The sequence below is a fragment of the Chiloscyllium plagiosum genome, unplaced genomic scaffold, assembly GCF_037043375.1.
Source record: "Chiloscyllium plagiosum isolate Xiang-an unplaced genomic scaffold, Cpla_swu_hap1 HiC_scaffold_6, whole genome shotgun sequence".
NCBI lineage: Eukaryota > Metazoa > Chordata > Chondrichthyes > Orectolobiformes > Hemiscylliidae > Chiloscyllium > Chiloscyllium plagiosum.
Genome location: NW_028270144.1, coordinates 30169640 through 30194846, shown reverse-complemented (window position 1 = coordinate 30194846; position 25207 = coordinate 30169640). Strand labels below are relative to the sequence as shown.

Sequence of the window (25207 nt, the reverse complement as noted above, 5' to 3'; positions counted from 1 at the left end):
TTAGAGACTGTGTCAACTAAAAATTTGAGAGGGTGCATCATGGGAAAGTAAACGTTTAGAATGCAATACTCTTCTGTGTGTATCAGCGCCTTGAGAATGACAAACTGTCCAAACTCATCCCTGGTTTGGTCTACCACCTGAAATGGAAGGTTTCTCCGTATCAGTATGGCCACTTAGTCATAGAGATGTACAGCACGGAAACAGACCCTTCAGTCCAACCCATCCATGCCGACCAGATATCCCAACCCAATCTAGTCCCACCTGCCAGCACCCAGCCCATATCCCTCCAAACCCTTCCTATTCATATTCCCATCCAAATGCCTTTGAAATGTTGCAATTGTACCAGCCTCCCCCACTTCCTCTGGCAGCTCATTCCATACACGTACTACCCTCTGCGTGAAAACGTTGCCCCTTAGGTCCCTTTTATATCTTTCCCCTCTCACCCTAAACCTATGTCCTCTAGTTCTGGACTCCCCACCCCAGGGAAAAGACTTTGTCTATTTAACCTATCCATGCCCCTCATAATTTTTTAAACCTCTATAAGGTCACCCCTTAGCCTCCGATGCTCCAGGGAAAACAGCCCCAGTCTGTTCAGCCTCTCCCCAAAGCTCAAATCCTCCAATCCTGGCAACATCCTTGTAGATCTTTTCTGGACCCTTTCAAGTTTCACAACATATTTCTGATAGGAAGGAGACCAGAAATGCACGCAATATTCCAACAGTGGCCTAACCAATATCCTGTACAGCCGCAACATGACCTCCCAACTCCTGTACTCAATATTCTGACCAACAAAAGAAAACATACCAAACGCCGTCTTCACCATCCTATCTACCTGTGACTCCACTTTCAAGGAGCTATGAACCTGCACTCCAAGGTCTCTTTGTTCATCAACACTCCCTAGGACCTTACCATTAAGTGTATAAGTCCTGCTAAGATTTGCTTTCCCAAAATGCAGCAACTCACATTTATCTGAATTAAACTCCATCTGCCACTTCTCAGCCCATTGGCCGAGATCAAGATCCTGTTTTCATCTGAGGTAACTTTCTTCGCTGTCCACGACACCTCCAATTTTGGTGTCATCTGCAAACTTACTAACTATATCCCTTATGCTCGCATCCAAATCATTTATGTAAATGACAAAAAGTAGAGGGCCCAGCACCAATCCTTGTGGCACTCCACTGGTCACAGGCTGCTAGCCTGAATAACAATCCTCCACCACCACCCTCTGTCTTCTACCTTTGAGCCAGTTCTGTATCCAAATGGCTAGTTCTCCCTGTATTCCGTGAGATCTAACCTTGCTAACCAGTCTCCCATGGGGAACCTTGTCGAACGCCTTACTGAAGTCCATATAGATCACATCTACTGCTCTGCCCTTATCAATCCTCTTTGTTACTTCTTCAAAAAACTCAATCAAGTTTGTGAGACATGATTTCCCACGCACAAAGCCATGTTGACTATCCCGAATCAGTCCTTGCCTTTCCAAATACATGTACATCCTGTCCCTCAGGATTCCCTCCAACAACTTGCCCACCACCGAGGTCAGGCTCAACGGTCTATAGTTCCCTGGCTTCTCCTTACTACTCTTCTTAAAGAGTGGCCCCACGTTAGCCAACCTTCAGTCTTCCGGCACCTCACCTGTGACTATCAATGATACAAATATCTCAGCAAGAGGCCCAGCAATCACTTCTCTAGCTACCACAGAGTTCTTGGGTATACCTGATCAGGTCCAGGGGATTTATCCATCTTTATGCATTTCAAGACATCCAGCACTTCCTCCTCTGTAATGTGGACGTTTTGCAAGGTGTCACCATCTATTTCGCTACTTTCTATATCTTCCATATCCTTTTCCACAGTAAATACTGATGCAAAATATTCATTTAGTATCTCCCCCATTTTCTGCGGCTCCACACAAAAACTGCCTTGCTGAACTTAAAGGGGCCCTATTCCCTCCCTAGTTATCCTTTTGTCCTCAATGTATTTATAAAAACCCTTTGGATTCTCCTTAATTCTATTTGCCAAAGCTATCTCATGTGCCCTTTTTGCCCTCCTGATTTCCCTCTTAAGTATGCTCCTACTGCCTTTATACTTTTCTAGGAATTCAATCGATCTATCCTGTCTATACCTTACATATGCTTCCTTCTTTTTCTTAACCAAACCCTCAATCTCTTTAGTCATCCAGCATTCCCTATACCTACCAGCCTTCCCTTTCACCCTGACAGGAATATACTTTCTCTGGATTCTTGTTATCTCATTTCTGAAGGCTTCCCATTTTCCAGCCGTCCCTTTACCTGCGAACATCTGCACCCAATCAGCTTTCGAAAGTTCTTGCCTAATACCGTCAAAATTGGCCTTTCTCCAATTTAGAACTTCACCTTTTAGATCTGGTCTATCCTTTTCCATCACTATTTTAAATCTAATAGAATTGTGATCGCTAGCCCCAAAGTGCTCCCCCACTGACACCTCAGTCACCTGCCCTGCCTTATTTCCCAAGAGTAGGTCAAGTTTTGCACCTTCTCTAGTAGGTACATCCACATACTGAATCCAAACATTGTCTTGTATACACTTAAGAAATTCCTCTCCATCTAAACCTTTAACAATATGGCAGTCCCAGTCAATGTTTGGAAAGTTAAAATCCCCTACCATAACCACCCTATTATTCTTACAGATAGCTGAGATCTCCTTCCAAGTTTGTTTCTCAATTTCCCTCTGACCATTAGGGCTCTGCTTTTGGAATTAAAGGAGGAAATGAATACCCTATCATAACCCACCTGTTGTAATTTCAGTTGTTCCTTATCAGTCAAATGTGTCTCTTGCAATATCATGATGTCAACCCTTTCCTTCTTGAGACTTGAGAGCACCTTCCCCCTTTTAATGGGGGAGTGGCTCCCCTTTATATTCATGGTGTACCACCTGAACAGATTGGTAGCCATGACCGCACACTACAGCCCTGAGCCCCCCGAGAGGAGGAAGCTCAATCAATGCATGACGAGTGGAGAGAAAACAAACTTTATCAAATCTGAAAGTTATTCCTACAAACACTATCAAAACTATTAAAAGTAAAGAACTAATCTCTACACCTAAATTAAACAACTGAACACAAAAAGCACAAGTTTCCGGAGATATCGCCCTTGCCCATAGGGCCATTCATTCCCGACCTCACAACCATCCTAGCACCTTCCAGTAAAGGCCGTGCCCCAGACCCAAGCAAGAAAATCAAACATATTATTTACACTCTTACCAGTTAATAATGGTCGTCCACCCCTTCCCCTCCTCATCTCAGCCCCACACATATTTACATCCAAGGAGTAACCACCCTGCACCCTGCAAAACAGAACAATAGAATAACTAAAAACCTCCAGACACATATAATATAAAACATACCGGGTTGTACGCCACTGCAATATCAAGCTCGAAACCCCCAAAGGAAGAAAAAGAGAAAGAAGGTACAAAAAAAATTCATATTATGCCACTGTCCATGTACCCCTCCTTCTCCATCTTCCTCTACCAAAGTCTATCATTTTGGCGAGTCCAAAAATTCTTTTACTTTTTCCACCAAGTTGCAGTGGTTGACGGTTTCCCCATAACTGAAATGTAGCACTCCTCAAGGAGTATTGAAAGTTTAAATCTCTTAATTTTTTCTTTACCTCATCAAACACCTTCCTTTTCTTAATTACAGCACTGGAGAAGTCATGAAAAAATATTATTTTTGAGCCTTTATAAGCCAAAGTCTGTGGATCCTTCCCCAGTCTCCTGGCTGTTTCAATTATTAACTGCATTTCCTTGTTCTGCTGGAGTTACACGAGGACCGGCTGGGGGTGCTGAGTCAGCCCGAGCCTGTGCAATGTGATCAGGTAGGCTTGGTCTACGCTCACCCGGCCTGACTCGATCTCCAGGCCCAGCAGCTCCAGAATCCATCCCTCAAGGAATTCTGCAAGGTTTTCGCCTTCTTCCCACTCAGCAAGCCCAGAATTTGCAAGCCTTTTCTCCGACCTCAATTTTCGAGGTCGTCTGCCTGTTCTTGCAGGGCCCGAACCTGGCCTTCCAGGGTTCGGTCCCGCCCCTTGGAGCTCTAATTGTGATCTCCAAGGCCGCGTTCCTTTGTTCCACAGCTCCAACGCGCTGATCCAAGGTCTGAATCTCCAGCTCATGCTTTGCCAGCATGGCAGTGATTGGTTCCAGCGCTCCCTCAAACTTTTCAAGGACTTCTATAAACTCTGTGAGTAAATGCTGCTGTTCCATTGGACCCAAGGGTGCTGCCACAGGAGAAAGTGAGGTCTGCAGATGCTGGAGATCAAAGTTGAAACTTTATTGCTGGAACAGCACAGCAGGTCAGGCAGCATCCAGGGAACAGAAGATTCGACGTTTCGGGCACAGGCCCTTCTTCAGGAAGTCATGGTAACGGCTGCGGGTGTGCCCAACATAGTAGGGGAGTGCCCTGCCTCTGCACTCCCCTAGCTCCTTTTCTCTTGGATGTCTTCATATTAACTCTAGACCTTCTAAATTCGAATTTAAACGGTCTCGAGGTATTCTGGCAGTTTTTAGCTGCCAACTTTCCACAGGGGTGATTAGCAGGAGGTGGGGTAGGAGCCCACCATACACAGGGTATGGCACAGAGCAGACTGCTCAGACTGCCGCCATCTTGAATCTCTATCAGTGCAGAGTATGCCATTTTCTGTCATCTGGCATAACAACATCTGAACTGAGAACACTTCTATCAAGTACAGCCTGATCTTTCAGTCAGAGGCAGAAAATTGTTGATTGATCAATTCCATCAAGCCCTCATTTCCCTTGGATTCCTTTCAGTCGCTGCTTTATTTTCGAGACAAGTTGTAAAGGTGGCAGTGATGGTGCCAGACTCAGACTCAGACCCAGACTCTGTGGTGAAAATGACAGCCAACCTGTCAGCATTCATGGTCATTACCGTACACCACTGAAACTGATAGCTCCCTCAGGAGTCTTCAGTTAAATATGGGACAGGAACAGACTTCAGGAGGATCTGGACAGAATGGTGAAATCACCAGATGTGGAGCAGAAGCCATTTCGTATGGACTTTCTTTTTCTTTATTTTTCCATGGAATGTACATATCATTGGCAAGGTATTATTCAGCCTGTCACTCATTGCCCTTGCTGGTCATTTCAGAGGACAGTGAGAGTCAGTCACATTACGATGGATCTGGTGTGACTGGATAAAGACAGCAGATTTCCTTCCTGATGAACCTGATGTATTTTTAAAAATAACTGATGGTAGTTTCATATTAGGTAAAAACAAGGACTGCAGATGCTGGGAACCAGAGTCTAGATTAGAGTGGTGCTGGAAAAGCACAGCAGGTCAGGCAGCATCCGAGGAGCAGGAAAATCGACGTTTCGGGCAAAAGCTCTTCATCAGGTTACCCATTCCTGAGACTAGCTTTATATTCCCAGTATAATTAATTGTATTAAAATCCTACAAACTGTTTTAGTGGGATTTCAACCCACAATCCAGGGCATAAATCCAGCGTCTTGCCCTGTAATTGTGAAGTTATGTACTTTGGGAGGAACAACATTACAGGTGCCTGTAAAATGTACTATTGAGGAAATGTAGGAGGCATGCAAGGTGAAGAATACTACATCTTTCAAGGGAGTTGGGCAAATTAACACAACATACAGGGTATTTGGCTTTGTGAAATAGGAGCATTTAATACAAAACTAAGGAAATTGCGGTAAACTTTTATGAATTACTGGTTTGGTCTCAGCTAGAGTATTGTTTTTCTGGGCATCACGTTTCAGCAACGATGTCTTGGCCCAGGAGAAGGCAGAGAAGAGCTTTCCGCTAGCTATAGCCTGGAGTTATTTGACAAGAGAAACTGTGCTGTCCTTCCTGAAATGGAGAAGGTCAAGGAATCCTAGCAAAATTGTTTAGCAAGGCACTCAGAGAGTTTTACAAACCTGAGAGTCTTTGATAGGGCAAGTATGGAGAAACAGTTTTCTCTGGAATGTGGCTTTGCAACTAGATGATGCAAGTTTCAAAATAATTGCCAAAAGAAGTAGAGAAGAAATTGTTATGGACCAGATGAAAGCCCCTCAAGGAGATAGCCTCACCCTTAATATTTTAATTTACTTCAAGTCAAGTGTCAGGCATGCTGTTTCAGATTTGTGAGTTGATTGGTCTCTCTATTCGACAACCCTCTCCATGGCCCTACCATGAACTGTATAAGTCCTGCCCTGATCTGCCTTACCAAAATGCAACACCTCACATTTATCGAAATTAAACTCCATCTGCCATTCCTCTGCCCATCGGCCCATCTGATCAAGATCCCATTGTACTCTGAGATAATCTTCTTCACTGACCATTACACCACCAATTTGGTGTCATCTGCAAACTTACTAACCATACCTCTTCTATTCACATCTAAATCATTAAATAAATGGTGAAAAGCAGTGGACCCATCACCACTCCTTGTGGTAGATTGCTGATCACAGACCTCCAGTACAATAGAAAAACTCTCTACCACCACCCTCTGTCTCCTAAATTGAAGCTAGTTTGGTATCCAATTGGCTCGCTCACTGTGGATTTTATGTGATCCAGCCTTGATAACCAGTCTACCATGCGGACCCTTGTTGAACGCCTTGGTGAAATCTATATAGACAATGTCTACCACTCTGCCTTCATCAATCTTCTCTTCAAAACCTCTTCAAAACACTTAATCAAGTTCGCAAGATATGATTTCCCACACACAAAGCTGTGCTGACTATCCCTAATCAGTGCTTGCCTTTCCAAATGCACATAAATCCTATCCCTCAGAATCCTCTCCAACATTTACCCACCACTGACATCAGGCTCACCAGTCTGTAATTCACTGGCTTTTCCTTACAACCTTCCTTAAATAATGGCACGACATTAGCCACCCTTGAGTCTTCCAGCATCTCACCTGTGGCTGTTGATGACGCAAATATCTCAGCAAGGGGCCCCGGTAATCTTTTCCTTAGCTTTCTCCAAATGAAACACCTGATCAGGTTCCGGGGATTTATTTACCTTTATCGTTTTAAGACCATCAGCACCTCCTGTTCTGCAATATGGATACTTTTCAAGACATCACTATTTATTTCTTAAAGTTCTTGAGCTTCAACTTGTTGCTGAACAAAGAGACTTAGGGGTGCAGATGCATAGTTCCTTGAAAGTGGAGTTGAAGGTAGACAAGGTGGTGAAGAAAGCGTTGACACACTTGCCTTCATTGGTGTTGGGATATCATGTTATGGATGTACAAGACATTGGTGTGGCCACTTGTAGAATACAATGTTTAATTCTGCCTCCCTGCTACAGGAGCGAGGATATTGTTAAACTTAGAATCATAGAATCCCTACAGTGTGGAAGCAGACCATTCGGCCCATCGAATCCCCACTGACTGTCCCAGACCATCCCACTCTATGGTTAAACTACCAGACTTTAAGCAAAACATGCTTTTTTCTTGCAACGTAGATAAAATACAAACAAAAAAGAAGATCTTGCATCACTTTAACTCTATTGAAATACTTAATGTAATAATATATCATTTAACTACTAATTATTAACTGTTCCAATATTTCAGCATCTCATTATAACAGTCGAGATTAGAGTGGTGCTGGAAAAGCACAGCAGGTCAGGTAGCATCCGAGGAGCAGGAAAAGTGATGTTTCGGGCAGGAGCCCTTCATCAGGAATGGCCTGCTGTGCTTTTCCAGCACCACTCTAATCTTGACTCTAATCTCCAGCATCTGCAGTCCTCACTTTCGCCTATCTCATTAACACACCCGTGGCAAAGGCAAATTCAGCAAAATGGACTTTTCTCATGTGTTATTTCAGTCCAGAAGAAAGGAACACTGAAAGAAACAAACTAGCAGCAGTGAGAGGACTCCAGTTTTTCGCTGCAGTAGAGAAAGCGAGCTTTATCTATCAGCTTCAACAGCTAACCCCAAACCCCAACTGAACACAAAATTAAAACCCTGGAACTGTGTGAGCCTGGCTCCACCCACTCATGTTTCTTTCTCATATATAAAAAAAACATGCGGCTAGCACTGCTGCCTCACAGCGCCAGGGCCCCGTGTCCGAATCCAGCCTCGGGTGACTGTGCGGCAGATTAGCTGTAGATGAACCACACACAAAGATATTACATCAGGTTGTTAAAAGCTTGGTCAAAGAGGTAGATTTTCAGGAATGTCTTTAAAGATGGAGAAGCGTAGGGAGTATATGCAGAACTAAGGACCCGAACAAAGCGAGGTCACCAGTGAATTAAAATTTGAGATACAGAAGAGGCCGGAATTTAGCAGGCACAGATATCAAGGAAGATTGTGGGGCTGAAGAAATTGACAGAGATATGAGACTTGCTGCAAGCTGAGACGTGGTCAGCAGAGATTTGGATAACCTCAAGATCACTGAGGGCTGAATGTGGGAGACCAGCAAGGCGTGGATGAGAGTTTCGGCAGCAGATGGACTGAGATGGGATGGTGTTGGATGATGTTATGGAGGTGGAGGTAAGCTGACTTAATGTTGACTTGAACTTGAGGTTAGAAACTCAACCTTGGGAACAAATGTGGCAATTGGGAATGTTTTTTAAAAATGCAATGGGACTTCGTACATGAAGTGAATTAACTTGTTGGATTAATGCAGGAAAAATGGGGTACAGGTAGAATTTCAACGAACAAGAAATATGGTTAAATTGGCCTGTTTCTGTTCCCCATATCCCTGCTCCAGTAGGCATAAAAAGGTGGTGCTAATTGGCTTGGTCAACCAGCCAACAAATTTACAATTGATTGTGGGATCTTACTGTGTGAAAATTGACTGCTGCACCTACAGCTACATCCATGCATCAAAAGTAATTAGTTGGTGGGTGGAGCCGTGTAGATGTTCCCATGGCTGTGACAGAAACTTCTTAAGTGTAAGTCCTTTGCAACCCTCAATAGACCTTTTCATTAAATCAAGCTGAAAGTTTGAATGCCTTTGTGGCACAACATAATGGCGAGACATAATGTTTCTATAAACATAAACAGAGTCAGAAATGTGGGCTAACTCTCCTGAACAGGAAACCATTCAAACAACTAAGTTTGCCTTCAGTACTGCGGCTGTCTAGAGTTATGTTACTGTGTGTAATTGTTTGGAAGTGCTGCTGAATGACATCATAATTAAACAGACAACATCTGGAGGATTTTTTTTCCCTTTTTTCAAATTTACAACTGTCAGATCCCTCTCACAGCTGCATTTCTAATGTGGGAACTGCAGGAAGCAGATCAGTTGAATTCAGAGACCAATCTTTTAACACTGAGGCATTCCTCTGAGCAGAGGTGCAATTGGGTGTTGCCTCTGTGAGTCGAATGGCTCCTCTCTCCATGTGGATCAAAAAGGTAAACAGCTAATTTGATAAGTAGGGCTTGCAAGATAATCATGTAAACACTAGTGTGGTGTCAATTTTTCTTTCTGTTCTTACATGTTTCTTTTAAATAATATGTACATTTTATTGATTCCAGTTGGTTAAACTTGCTTTCCTTGAATTCCTTGTTTGTCTTTTGCTCAGAGGCCGTTGTATACAAAATGGAAAAGGAAAATCTGTTGTATATAAAACACCTTCTGTGATCTCTGGCCATCCCAAAACACTTCCCCATCAATTATATTTTTTTTAATAAAAGTTTACTCGCTATTCTAATGTAGCAGCCCAATTTACGCACAGACAGCTCCCACACAACAGTGAGATCATGATGAGATGATCTGATTTTGTGATGTTGGCTGAGGGATCCATTTTGTTGTGGGAGACTGGGAAGAATTCCCCCACTCTTCCATCACTTCTCTTTGTGTCTTTCTGAACTGCTCAACTTGGGGAAACAGTGTTACAGTGATATTGTCACCAGGTTAGTAGTCTGGAGGCAGAGTCTAATGCTCAGAGAACCATAAGTTCAAATTCTATCATTGTAACTGGTGGAATTTAAGGTCAGTTGATAAAATATCTAGAATTGAAAGCTAGCCTTAGTAATGGGAACCATGAATCTTGTCGAGTCATACCTTTCGGTCTAAATCGTCCATGCTGACCAAGTTTCCCAAACTAAACTACTAACAACTTCTCTACATTAGGTTCATATCCCTCTGAACTCTTCCTTTTAAATACCTGTCCAAATGTCTTTTTAATGTTGTAACTATCCCTGCATCCACTACTTCCTCTGGCAATTCATTTCACATACGAACCACCCTAAGTATGAAAAAGTCGCTCCTCAGTTCCCCTTGAAAGTCTTTTTCATCTTAAACATATGCCCCCAAGTTATAAACTCTCCCCACACTAGGGAAAAGATCTTTGCAATTCACCTTATCTCTGCCCCTCATGATTCTGTAAATCTCTGCCCTCAACCTTCTATACTCCAGTGAAAAAAGTCCCAGTTTATCCAGCCTCTCCTTATAACTCAAGCCCTACAGACTCAGCAACGTCCTGGTAAATCTTTTCTGAATCCTCTCCAATTTCATAATATCCTTCCTCCAGCAAGATGACCAGAACTGAACGCAATACTCCAAAGGTGGCCTCACGAGTGTCCTGTACAACCATCAGTTCCTGAACTCAGTGATCTGACCAATGAAGGCAAGCGTGCTAAATGCCTTCTTAACCACGCTGTCTACCTGCGAAGCAGATTTTAATGAACTATGTACCTGTACCCCTAGATCTCTCTGTTACATACCCAGGACCCTACCATTAACTATATAAGGCCTGCCCTTGTTTGTTTTACAAAATGCAATACCTTGCATTTATCCAAATTAAACTCCATCTGCCCCTCCTCAGCGCATTGGCCCAATTGATGAAAATCCTTTCCTAATCTCAAATAGCTTTGTTCACTGTTTACTATACCACCAATGTTGGTGTCTTCCTCAACTTACTAACCATGCATCCTAAATTCTCATCCAAATTGTTTATATTAGTGACAAACAGCAGTGGACTCAGTACCAATCCCGTGGAAAATCGCTGTCATAGGCCTCCAGTCCGGGACAAAAACAACCCTCAACCATCACCCTCTGTCTCCTGCCATCAAGTCAATTTTGTATCTAATTTGCATTGTCAGTATAAGGCCATCTGGTTCAGCAGTACTTAGTCAGGAACGTAATCTGCCATCTTTACCCACTCTGTCCTACATGTGACTTCGGATCCACAGAAATGTGGTTAATTCTTAACTTGCCCTCTGAAATGGCCCTATTTAATTCAAAAGCAATTATGAAGGGGCAACAAAAACTGGCTGCCCATATCCCATGAAAACAAAGATGGCGTAACTTGTGTCCTTTGAATGACAGTCAGTTAATGTAGCACTCTCTGAGTACTGCCGGCTATTATTCTGTTTGTAAAACTCTGGTGTGAGTTCTGAACCCAGAGCCACAAGATTTAGAGGCAAGAGCACTGCCACTGATCTGTGGCTGACAGAATTGTTAGGAATGAGTGGTTTGGAGTTTGAGGTGTTAGGAATACATTGTGGTCAGCTGGACTGGTTTGGTTTCAGTGCACCTCATTCATGAATTTATAAATCTTATCTCGCTGTCAGAATTGTTTTCCTGTCTCTTATTGAATACAGATTTTTGTTTAAAAGGGAGATCTGTGATGTTTCATGCATTTCATCTTGTTCTTTCAGGTTCCTGATGTTATCAGTAGTATTCGGCAAGTATCGAAGGCAACACTAAAGGGGGACACAAAATCCCGGCAGGACAGTGAAGATGCTTTTTACAACTCGCAGAAGTATGAGGTGCTGTACTGTGGTAAAGTGGTGGTGACACACAAGAAGGCTCCATCTACCCTCATCGACGACTGCATCGAGAAGTTCACTCAGCACCAGCTGGAAAAGGAGAGGCTGCGGCTGCTCAACGAGAAGCCCATGGTTGATGTCACCGCCGACCAGGAGGAAGATGATGCCAGCGGGGACTCGGCACTTCCCCACGATGTGGCTGACGAGGCGACAGTCAGCACCAAACTGCCTTCAGCCAGCAACAGTCAGAGCGACCTGCTGGGCTTGGGCTTCCGTTCAGCTCTGACTGAACCCAGCCCGGAGGACACAGCTCTGGAAGAGGAGCATGCCGAGTTCCGCTCTCGGTGTAACAGTGTCGCCAGCATCCGGCTCAAGAGGGTGCCCGATCTGGGTACCAAATTGCCAACCCGAAGGCGCCATGCCAGCGCTCCAAGTCACGTCCAACCTTCTGACACAGAGAAGAATAGGACAATGTTATTCCAGGTAGGCAAGCCTGTTAAAGTTTTTTGCAATGAAATATGTGCCATAGGAATAAAATGGATACAAACATAAAAACCCATGAGTTTCTGTTCTGGTGCAACAAGTAATCAGGAAAGCTAATGGAATGTTTTATTTTATTGTGTGGGGAATTGAATGCAAGAGCAGGGAGTTTATGCAAGAGCATTGGTGAGACTACATGTGGAGTATTGTGTACAGTACTGGTCACTGTACTTATGCAAAGATGTTAAGCATTGGAAGCAGGTCACAGATTGTTTGCCAGACTTATACCCAGAATTAGCACATTGATTTATGAGGAAAAGCTAGACTGGCTAAATCTGTCCTCTGGACTTTAAACATTTAGAGATGACTTAAGTGAATCATACAAGATCCTGACTGGACTTGATCAGGTGGATGTTGAAAGGATGTTTCCTCTTATGGGACACTCTATAACGCGAGGTTACGATTTAAAAATAAGGGACACCTATTTAAAACAGAGATGAGGAAACTATTTTTTCCTCTCTGAGGGATGGGAATCTTTGGAATTCCATTCTCCAAAGGTAGGAGATGCAGAATCTTTCAATATTTTTAACGTAGAGGTAGATAGATTCTTGATTACCAAGGAAATGAAAGATTATGGGGGAACATGCAGGAATGTAGAGTTGAGGTTAAAATCAGATCAGCCATGGTCTTAATGAACAGTGGAGCAGGCTCAAAGGGCCAAGAGGCCTACTCTTGTTCCTTGTTCATATGCAGGACACAGCGACGGAAGTTTCTTCTATTGTAAGGATTAGAGGCTCTGAGGTTAATGCATGACAGTAATAGTGATGGAGATCATTGTATATCGATATATTAACACATCTTCCTCTGTATAGATAGAGGAAGGGACAAACGGTAAATGATCATGTGATTTTTAAAACAGCTAATTTGTCTTTTTTTTTAATTGAACTTCACGATAAATGTTGTTAGACTCATCGCATGAGTCCAGCATTATTGGACATGTTGCAGCTTAATACTCCCTTAATACTGATTTGACAATTTGCCTTTTGTGTTAATGAAGTGGTCTTAAAAAAAAAAGTTACTGTTCTAGTCTTGCTATTTTTCCCATGAGCTCTGTATATTGGAGATTTTGTTTTTACATGGTGAGTTGTTGTGATCTGGAATACACTGCCTGAAAGATGGGTGGAAGCAAATTCCAAAGTACCTTTCATAAAGGAATTTGAACAAACGCTTGAAGGTGATCATGGAGAATGAGCAGGGGCTGAAAGGGACGAAAGTCAAAGAGTCATAGAGATGTACAGCATGGAAACAGACCCTTCGGTCCAACTTGTCCATGCCGACCAGATATCCCAGCCCAATCTAGTCCCACCTGCCAGCACCCGGCCCATATCCCTCCAAACCCTTCCTATTCATACACCTATCCAGATGCCTTTTAAATGTTGCAATTGTACTAGCCTCCACCACTTCCTCTGGCAGCTCTCCCATACACATACCACCCACTGTGTGAAAAAGTTGCCCTTTAGGTCTCTTTTATATCTTTCCCCTCTCACCCTAAACCTATGCCCTCTAGTTCTAGATTCCCCCACCCCAGGGAAAAGACCTTGTCTATTTACCCTACCCATGCACCTCATGATTTTATAGACCTCTGTGAGGTCACTCCTCAGACTCCACGCTCCAGGGAAAACAGTTCCAGCTTATTCAGCCTCTCCGTTTAGCTCAAATTCTCCAACCCTGGCAACATCCTTGTAAATTTTTCTGAACCCTTTCAAGTTTCACCACATCCTTCCGATAGGAAGGAGACCAGAATTGCATGCAGTATTCCAAAAGTAATTGAATTGCACTTCCGAATAGCCAGCACAAGCATGATTGGCCAAATGGCCTTTTTCTGTTCTGTTTGGTTTCATGATTTGAACAGCATGCTAGCATTGCATCCAGCTATCGCCTTCCTGGCTACCGTTCCCCCAGCCCCAACCCCTCCCTCCTATTTATCTTTTAGCTTCCTCCCTCAACCCACATTTCTGATGAAGGACTTATGCCCGAAAGACTGATTCTCCTGCTTCTTGGATGTAGCCTGTCCTGCTGTGCTTTTCCAGTGCCACAATTTTCAACTCAATGCTAGCATTGATGCCTACCTGCATATTTCAGTCTGATGAACAAAGTTATCAATAAGGCTCTCAATCAACTGCCATCTCCCCTTGCTGCTGAAGACTTTGTTTTGAAAAAGAGCTGGAACTTCTGAGCACGGTGGCTCAGTGGTTAGCACTGCTGCCTTACAGCGCCGGGGACCTGGGTTCGATTCCTCACTTGTGTGTGTGGAGCTTGTACATTCTCCCCATGTCTGCGTGGGTTTCCTCCGGGTGCTCTGGTTTCCTCCCACAATCCAAAGATATGCAGGTCAGGTGAATTGGCCAAGCTGAATTGCCCATAGTGTTAGGTAGCTTAGTCAGGTGTAAATACAAGGTAGGGGAATGGGTCTGAATGGGTTACTGTTCGGAGGGTCGGTGTGGACTTGTTGGGCCCAAGGGCCTGCTTCCATACTGTAGGGAGTCTAATCTAATCTTAGTAAATCAGATTTAAGGGATCCTGCAATTGCATGTTTTAAAAACCCTCATGTAAAATTGCTGTATCCAACATTTCTAGTGAAATAAAAACCAGCTCTGAGGAAGGGTAACTTGACTCAAAATGTTAACTCTGATTTCTGTCAACAGATGCTGGTGGACCTGCTGAGCTTTTACAGCAATTTCTGTTCTTATTTCTAGTGAAATTCTTGATGCTTTTTCCAATGTTTTATCTGATTATGTTCCTTCGAAGCACTTTGAGATCATTCCTTGGTAAAGGGGCTGTATAAGTGCATGATGTTAAGTTTTTCCAGAGATGACTTCCTTCTTCTATAGATATTGGAGCTGTGAAAAGCTTGATTGTAAAATCTAACTACATCCTGAACAAGGGTGTACCTGCACCAGTTTAATGCACTCAATGTGTGGAGATGCTGTGAAGTATCCCCGAATTACAATTTTAACCATAAGGTGGTGTGACTGCTCCTTGAGCATCTCAAGGGGCACAGGTATTCATGAGGCTCTGTTGCCATGGCTTCTCTCAGTGCTGTTAATGCATGCCTATCCACCTTCCACATGCCAGTGGGGATGGCATTAAGAGAGTCATAAGACCAGGAGTTAACATTGTTTACATCCATGCTAGATGTGTTAGGGCAATATCCTCCAGCAAACTGCGACAAGTAAAGGGCTGGACAATGGACCCATGACAGGAAGATTCCAACTCCTCCCCATCCATGTCCCCAGTGCCAGTGGAGGTAGATTTTCCAGATAGTGAGCAGGATCAGCCAATCACAGGTTGGGAAAGCTGAAGCATCATTGGCTGCCCTGTCTTCTCAAATTTCAACAACCATATCAGAAACATTGCATGGTGCATGATTCAGGTGATTACTTACTCATATAGTTCCTTCACCAGGATGAACATGTTCTAGCAGTATCAGTGTACAAAATCCCACATAATAACTATCTGGGTATTAAGGAAGAATTGCCTGAAGAAGGGCCTGTGCCCGAAACGTCGAATCTCCTGTTCCCTGGATGCTGCCTGACCTGCTGTGCTGTTCCAGCAATAAAGTTTCAACTTTGATCTCCAGCATCTGCAGACCTCACTTTCTCCATTAAGGAAGAATTCCCAACCTAAAACCGTAGATCCAGGCTTTTGGGCTGTCCACAGAATGATTTGAAGGAGTAACTCCACATTGATATTCATTCAGTCTATTCTTGGGTTGGTCCTGCCTCCCCTGATATGCATCATTCCCCTGGCTTCAGGACAAAGCACTAAAAGCTTCTGTCAGTCCACTGCAAATCAGCCTTCAGGTCTCATAGATTCAAACAGCACAGAAGGCTAGTCAGCTCCATCGCATCCATGTCAATTTTTGACAGACCCAATCCATTTAGTCCAACTCACACTGATCTAACCTTATTGTCCTGCAAGATTTTCCTTTTCACCCTTTTCTAATTCCTTTTAGAAAGATACATCTGAACCTAATTCCACCATTCTTTCAGGCTTTAATTTGCTGTGTAGAGCGAGTCCTCCTTATTTTACCCATGAGTTTCCTGCCCGATCCCTTAAAAGTGGCCTCAATTACTGACCCTCCAGAAGCAATGGTTTCCTCCTCCTTTTTGGGAAAGTGCCTGAAAGTCAGCTGTGGCTCAGTTGGTCGTGCTTCTGTCTCTGACTCAGAAGGCTTTGTTTCACTGCAGCACTTGCAAACATAGTCAGAAGTACTGCACCACAATGAAAATGTGCCAGCAAAGGAAAATAAAGACACAAATGAGAAAAACAAAAAGAAAACGATCACAATTCAGTGAAAACTATATGTTTTATGCTGACATTTTAAACGGAAGAGGATCAAAAGTTGGCGATGGGTGTCTCTCAGTACGTTTCTCACAAAGTCTTCATCCATCAAGCACATGGTTGTCACGGGGCAGAGCTGTAAATGTAAATATCTCTGGGCAGTGTCATAAGCTCACAACACAGCGATGATCTTGTGGTTCTGTGGGTTTACTGAATGAAACTCAGGCTATTTGTTTTATTCCTAAGGGAATCATTGCTGTGTTTTCTTTCCTTTGTAGGTCGGTCGGTTTGAAATTAACCTCATTAGTCCTGATACCAAAACGGTTGTACTTGAAAAGAATTTCAAAAATATTTCCTCATGTTCTCAGGTTTGTATTTATCTGGCTTTTCTCATCACTTTTTATTTAATTCCTGTTATTGATAGAATTATCGCCCTTCCATAGGAAGGATGTCGTGAAACTCGAGAGGGTGCAAAAAAGATTTACAAGTATGTTATTGGGATTTCAGCTGTACGGAGAGGATGAATAGGCTGGGGCTGTTTTCCCTGGAGCTATGGAGACTGAATGGTGACCTTATAGAGGTTTACAAAATTGTGGGGGGCATGACTAGGGTAAATAGACAAGGTCATTTTCTTAGGGTGGGGGAGCCCAAAACTAGAGGGTGTACATTAAAGGTTAAAGGGGACAGATTTAAAAAGGACCTGCTGGGTATCATTTTCACACAGTGAATGGTGCGTGTTTAGAGCCAGCTCCCAGAGGAAGTGGTGGAGGTGGGATATGATGACAACATTTAAAAGGCATCTGATATGAATAAAATATGGGCCAAATGCTGGCAAATAGGACTAGGTCAGATTGGAGTGTCTGGTCAATATGAACGATTTGGGCAGAACGGTCTGTTTCTGTGCTGTATGACTCCAATTGAACATTTTCCACAATTGTCATAGTTTTAAAACCAGAATGCATTAAACTAGTACTATGTTTCAGTCTTCTCTTTCATATTAGTCTTGAGATTTTCAGTTCAGCAACACTCTGTTATTAGTTATTTTACGTTTTATTTAGAGTCACAGTCAAACAGTCATAGAGATGTACAGCATGGAAACAGAGCTTTCAGTCCAACCCGTTCATGCCGACCAGATATCCCAACCCAATCTAGTCCCACTTGCTAGCACCCGGCCCTATCCCTCCAAACCCTTCCTATTCATATAGCCATACAGATGCTCCAGCACTTCCTCTGTAGCTCATTCCATACACATACCACTTCTGCGTGAAAAAGTTGCCCCTTAGGTCCCTTTTATATCTTTCCCCCTCACCCTAAACCAATGCCCTGTCGTTCTGGACTCCCCCGACCCAGGGAAAATACCTTGTCTATTTAGCCTATCCATGCTCCTCATGATCTTATCAACCTCTATAAGGTCATCCCTTAGCCTCTGACACTCCAGGGAAAACAGCTCCAGCCTATTCAGCCTCTCCCTATAGCACAAATCCTCCAACCTTGGCAACATCCTTGTAAATCTTATCTGAACCCTTTTATGTTTAACAACATCCTTCCAATAGAAGGAGACCAGAATTGTATGTAATATTCCAAAACTGGCCTAACCAATGTCCTGTACAGCCACAATATGACCTCCCAACTGCTCTACTCGATGCTGTGACCAATAAAGGATAGCATACCAAACACCTTCTTCACAATCCTATCTACCTGCGACTCTACTTTCAAGAAACTATGAACCTGCCCTCCAAAGTCTCTTTGTTCAGCAACGTTCCCTAAGACCTTACCATTAAGTGTATAAATCATGCTCTGATTTGCTCTTCCAAAATGCAGCACCTAGTATTTATCTGAATTAAACTCCATCTGGCACTCCTCAGCCCATTGGCCCATCTGACCAAGATCCCGTTGTACTCTGAGGTAACTTCTTCGCTGTTCACTACACCTCCAATTTTGGGGTCATCTCCAAACTTTAAAGATTTGATTTAAAAAAAGCACATCTGTTTTCCTGATCTCCATGGCAAGGTGTAAATTGTTTGCTGAATGGATACAGATGATGGTCTATTGCTCAACCTTTCTTCTCAGTATTGTCTCTGAAATGACATTAATCATATATTCCAGAAACCTGTTTGGTGTAGAATAGAACTGAAGTGAACTTTCACACACCTATAAAGACTTATTTATACAACTATGGATTAGAAACAAGCACCTCCTAATCCAGCAGCCATACTTTCTGTCTGTGCTTATTTACAAAGGCATTCGTAACTCCCAAGTTAGCATCTCCACTACCCACCAATACATAAATACATTGACATTCCTTGATCAGGAAATTGGCAGGGGACACTGAAGAGCCTCCAATTTCTCGGAAAGATAATTTGATAAGTCTCATAACCTGTTGGGGTTACTGACAGTCCAGAATTGTCCTGAAATCTTCATTGCTGTCAGCAACCCAGAATAAAGAATAGATGAGCCATAAGAGGATATTAAAAACTTGTTCTGTGAACACTTTTGTTGTTTAGCTATAGAAATCGTGGCCACGGGAAAAATGTCAGTCAAGTGTCATAAAAGTCTCATGCATTGTCCTGGGTAGTGTGAACAGAGGTGAAGGAAGAGTTTATTTCGTCATGGAATACATTGAATAGCATCACTGGTGGGGCCAGCATTTATTGCCCATCACCCGTTGATGTTGAGAAGGTGGTGATGAGTTGCCTGTTTTAACCCTTGCAGTGTAGATAAATGCACAGAGCTGTTAGGAGAGGAATTCCATGATTTTGACCCAGCAACACTGAAGCAATGGCAGTTTAGTTCCAAGTCAGGATGGGGTGTGATTTGGAGGGGAACCTTGGCAAGTAGTGCTGCCCCATGCATCTGCTGCCCTTGATTTTCCTTCCGGATGATAGAGGTCACATGTTTGGAAGGTACTGTCGGAGGTGCCTTGACAAGTTGACAAACTCACTTGACAAAGTTTGTCAACGCCTGCATCCTTTTACCGAGTTTGTCAAATGAATTTGTTAACTTGCCAAGGATGTTTCCAGGTTGAAATTGTCCATTGTATTGATGCAATGGGTATCAACTGAATCTTCTCAATCCAGTTTGTGCAAACTTGCTTGATCCAGCTGTATATTCTGTGTGAAAATTATTCGTAACTCGAGCTTGTCTCATTCTGTTCGATAATGGCCTCCCCCATGAGACCAATTGCTGTCAAAGTAATAAATTCCTCTGAAAAAGCCAAAGAAGACCTTGACAATTTGAAACGTTATAAACAATTCATGGACAAATTTAGTGTTCACAACTGTGCAGCATGAATTTGGTCAACCATATAGTGTTATTTTGTAAATATTTTCACATATATTGAATTAGTTACCTCTGGTTTTGCTTGAACCAGTCATTAAGATGAGAGATGTGCTTTTAGAGGAAACAGGAATACTTTTTTCCCCAAATCCACTATTACTAACAAGATCAGAAAGTGTTAGAAACGTTCAATAGGCCAGGCAGTGCAGGGAGAAACAGAGTTAATGTTTCAAAGCAATGACATTTCATTAGAATTGTAAAAAGCTTTAATCAAATACAGAGGTAGTATGGGTGGGGTAATAAAGCAGAACACCCATGATTAGCTGATTAACCATTTTTATTCTCTCTAGACCCATCTTTTCATTCCTTACTAATCACCAATTTCTCTCTCTGATCCCTCTTTTGTCTCTGTATTCACTTAAAATTCAATCTATTGCTCAGTGTTTCCAGTAGTGATGAAAGGGTATTGATCTGAAACATTAAATATGTTCCTCTGGTAGAATGCTTGAAGTGCTTGTTTTTGATGGCATAGACTCAGTGGACTGAAGGGCATTTTTCTGTTCTTTAGATCTCTAAGACTCTGTAAGATTCCACAGGTGCTAGCTGTACTGCTGAGTATTTCCACTATATTCTGTGTCTATTTCAGTTTTCCGAAATCTAAACAAGTTTGCATTTTCAAAGTGAATCAGGTATGTTGACAGTGTATAAGCATTTCCAATCCAACTATTAGTTAACCAACGATGGGGCCAAACAACAGACACTGTTAAGAGGAAAGCTTCCTTGCTGACTCCCTTGTGGCTAATTGACATCTTTTACCTGTATCATTTCAGGGTATTAAACATGTGGACCATTTTGGGTTCATTTGTCGAGAAAGTGTTGAACAGGGTCTGAATCAATACGTGTGCTACGTGTTTCAGTGTGCCAATGAATCACTGGTAAGTCCTTTCCTGTAATGTGGCAATTGTCCATCTAATTTCCAGAGTAAAGCTTTATCAGAATTTGGAACATAATATGCAAATAACATATCATTGAGCATAAAAGCTGCAGTTGTCACAAGCCCAGCCAATACCAGGACTGTTATGATCAGGTTCTCTTTAAGGTAAGATATATATAGCATGAATATGTTGGGAGTTTTCAGGCTATTGTATGGAACATGCATGAACCAATTCTAATTCTCCTCTGGCTGTTGTGGATGACCTATTGAGGCTTTGCAAAAGCAGCAGCTGATAAAGCTGTGTAACATGGAAACAGAATTAATGTTTCAAAGCAATGACATTTCATTAGATTTGTAAAAAGCTTTATGCAGGGCTTCCCAGACTGTGGGTTGTTACCCCAATGGGGACAAGGGACAAACAAGGCGTCATGAGCTCTGAGACAACAATGGCAGCTGTGGAGTGGAGATTAAGATTTGCCAGTCCTGGCTATGAGACCTCTTTAATAGTGCGTGATTGTGTTTGCTGGTAGGCACGTTCTAATGAAGTGAGCTCTGAGAATGGACCTCTGCTGCCATTAAGGCCTGTAAAATGCTGGGTGTTGGCTTTTTCAGTGTCTGTACGCTGTAGCAGCTTGAATGCCACCTCAGCTTAAAGGCCAGCATGTGCTCCATTAAGCACCCCCTCCATACGCACTACCACAACTCTGCACCCCACTACCCCACAAACTCCCTCCCCACCCCACTAACTTTCTAACACTCCACCAACCTGGCCACCAGTACAACTCTTTCCCACCACTACCGCAACCCTCTCCCAATTACAACAAACATCAGGATCAAACCAAGTGAAAAGGATTACAATGGGTCACACTGACAAATTGTTTGGCAAGCATTGGTATAAGGCACCCTTTAAGTAATTGTGATCTGTTTTCAGTTTATTTTGGAGGCGGATGTTGCAAGTGGTGTGCCCTCTTCCAGTCACAGGGAAGCTGTGCCATTCTGCAAGATTACCTTGAAGTGAGAAAGAAGGACATGATTCATGTGACATTTACCTCTTGGGAAAATGTCCTCTGTGTATTGTGGGTCTGTCAAATAAAGTTATACCGAACAAACAAAAAGATTGCTCCTTGCTGAGGTAGATAGCAATCATGGCAGAAATAAACAAACTTGCAAACAGTAGGGTGGCATGGTAGCTCAGTGGTTAGCACTGCTGCCTCACAGCACCAGGGTTCCAGGTTCAATTCTAGTCTCGGGCGACTGTATGTGTGGAATTTGCACATTCTCTCCGTGTCTGTGTGGGTTTCCTCCCACGATCCAAAGATGTGCAGGTCAGGTGAATTGACCATGCTAAATTGCCCATAGTTTTAGATGCATTACTCAGAGGGAAATGGGTCTGGGTGGGTTACTCTTCGGAGGATCGGTGTGGACTGGTTGGGCCGAAGGGCCTGTTTCCACACTGACGGGAATCTAATCTAATCTAAAATAGTTGACCACATTTTTCAAATATTGAATTAAGCCCGCAGGACTCTGGATACTGCACATGGCAATGGAATCACACTACTTCAGCTATGGCTAACCAGCAACTTCAATTATAAACAGATACTCTTGTGAAATTTTATCTTCAAAACAGTGGTTAAAAGTTCCATGTAATAAAAACAAAATTTAGCTTCATCTAGAGATTTGGCCTGTACTCTTCATTTTGAGAGCCAAGAATCCAACGATGTTAGCTAATGGGCCAGGCTGTGCAATGCATTAGCTTGGTTTGGATGAGAGATTTATCTAATTTTGGATGTAAGACCAGAAAGACTGTGCAACTGCTATAGCTAAAACACAGGCAGCTTCTCACTGACAAAATAAGGTTTCTTATTAGCTATTTTGTTTACCATAGACTCTCGTGTTTAAATTGGCCTTTGGGGCCTTGAAAAATTCCTCTAAAAATCAGAATTGACTTAAGTTCTGAGGGTAAAAGTGAAATGCATGTGTCAGTATTGGCGTGGGTGGTTGTCATTTTGAAATGTAATCAGCATCCAACACAAAGAGTGGGTGTGTCTTAGTCTCCTGCACCTCTTTGTCATACAATGCATGTCACCTCCTTAATGCCTTGAACTCCAGTGATGCTAAGTAAAGTATATGTTTGTGAATTGCAAAATGGTGGCTGACCACCAATGCAAATATAATATTTCTTCTTCATTCAGATTGAATGCTTGAAGTAAATCAGTTTTAACATTATGGTCAAAATAAATACAGAATATTGAAAAATAAACAGTGAACTTACCCAGGATTTATAAAATAATGAACTGTAGAAAAGGACATTCAGACCATCGTGTCTATGCTGAGGTGGAGGGTCAATATGCTCAGTCCAACAATGGATTGTTGTTAGGAATGATTAAAAATCTTTTCTAATCTTTGAGATTCATTAGGAAAGTCAGTGCTGGAAACCTTGTGCATCCAAAACACACTGAAAAGGCTAGAGTCAATTTCAACATTGCACTCCCTGCCATGACAGGGAACTGCATGTTGCATGTTTTAGAAGTTGGTGCCCTGTATATTCCTCTTCAATGGTAAGCTGTATTGAGGTATTTCTGACGTTTGCACAGGAATTGCGGTGTAATGGTTGGACAATCTCAAATTTATTACCAGGCAGCAGGAAATATTGCAAGGCACAGATGGTTAGCACTGCTGCCTCACAGTGTCAGAGACCCGGGTTCAATTCCCGCCTCAGGCGACTGACTGTGTGGAGTTTGCACGTTCTCCCCTTGTCTGCGTGGGTTTCCTCCGGGTGCTCCGGTTTCCTCCCACAGTCCAAAAGATGTGCAGGTTAGGTGAATTGGCCATGCTAAATTGCCCGTTAGTGTTAGGTAAAGGGGTAAATGTAAGGGTATGGGTGGGTTGCGCTTCGGCGGGGCGGTGTGGACTTGTTGGGCCGAAGGGCCTGTTTCCACACTGTAAGTAATCTAATCTAATCTAGATGATATTGAATTCAGTTCTCATTACAGAGGTTAAGCTGTGTCATTCAGAGAAACAGAAGAACAATGATGAAGCAAATACTATATTCAGGAATGAGGGCACATTGTCATAAGACATGTTATTGAGCTCCTTTGTTGAATATGACCACCATGTCTGTTAGATAGAATAGACATACATAGGTAGAAGAGACCGACAGATTGAGAATAAGTAAACACAGAAAATGGGACAATTGATTTATTGAAAAATCATCATATTTATTTTAATTACCTATACTAATGTTGTAAGTTAATTATTAAACAATTGTAAAGTATTGTACAGTTATGAAGAATTCAGTATACAAATAATTAAAATACACTTCAATATTTGGTTCTCCTTCAATCACAGAACAAAAATGAAAGGTCTGCTTGCAATGCAATTTGCATTACAGTCAAAACTACACAGGGAGTTCACACACAGCTCCAGTCAGCCTTTTTGGGGAATGAGGAGCCTGAAAATCAGTTCTACAAGGTCCAATATCTTCACCTATTGTTATATCACATTTCCAGTTGTAATACATCCAAAATATTGCATCACAGAAGGCTCCACAAAATAATGACAGTCTCAAATGGATGATTCAAGTTGAAAATCAAGTTGGATTTGACTAAATAGCTTCAAAATCTCAAATCTAAACCAACAGAGCTACAACAGATAAGCATGTAACCAGCGCAGTTATCACTTAGCCCACATTAGTATCCTTGTTAAAGTTATGTTCATAACCAGCATTGATGAAAGTTCCAATTTAAAGCTTCCATTTGTCTTCTTCATTCAGATTGAATGCTTGAAGTAAATCAGTTTTAACATTATGGTCACAATAAATACAGAATATTGAAAAATAAACAGTGAACTTACCAAGGATTTATAAAATAATGAACTGTAGAAAAGGCCATTCAGCCCATCATGTCTATCTTGATTGGTTTCAAGTGCTACCCAGTTATTCCCATAATGGTTGTCATTATATTTGGGCAGTGATCCCAGGATATTAAGTTTCCTGAGAAGTTCCATGGAGATAAATCACTCATTTAATGTTTGTTAAAGACAACTACTCAAATCTAATGAATGGAATATTTGTACAAGGACCAAAACAGGATTGCTTTCAAGGTAGTTCAAAATATTGAATAAATAAAGCAACACTGCCTATTAGCAGATGCCTTTTGTGTCTGAGCAATTAGAAATACAAACTAAATCAGTTGTCTGATGGTACAATATGATATTGGGGTGTTTATCATCTTTTGAAGAAATATGTGTTACCTACAATAATCACATGATGCATCATCCTATTTACACAGGCTCAAAGTTTCAGATAATAGGATTCAAGAGCTACCTCTGGAAACTGCCTTTTCGCTTTGACCGGAAGAGTGTTGGGGTTGTGATGATTGTAGAAAGTATGAATTTTAACAAGCATCAATCTGCCCATAATATAGAACAGAGCAACAGAAAGCAAAGAAATTGTGGAGGG

The 25207-nt window shown here is 42.3% G+C and overlaps 1 protein-coding gene across 2 annotated transcripts in view; it reads left to right on the top strand.

Annotated features, from left to right (window-relative positions):
• Positions 1-25207, top strand: part of tbc1d4 (TBC1 domain family, member 4) — a 288880-nt gene that overhangs the window by 128537 nt on the left and 135136 nt on the right. For both annotated transcript variants that reach the window (XM_043691388.2, XM_043691389.2), the window contains exons 2-4: positions 11604-12197; positions 16817-16906; positions 20645-20749. In XM_043691388.2, the coding sequence (XP_043547323.2) occupies positions 11604-12197; positions 16817-16906; positions 20645-20749 (789 nt within the window). The remainder of the gene's footprint in view (positions 1-11603; positions 12198-16816; positions 16907-20644; positions 20750-25207) is intronic.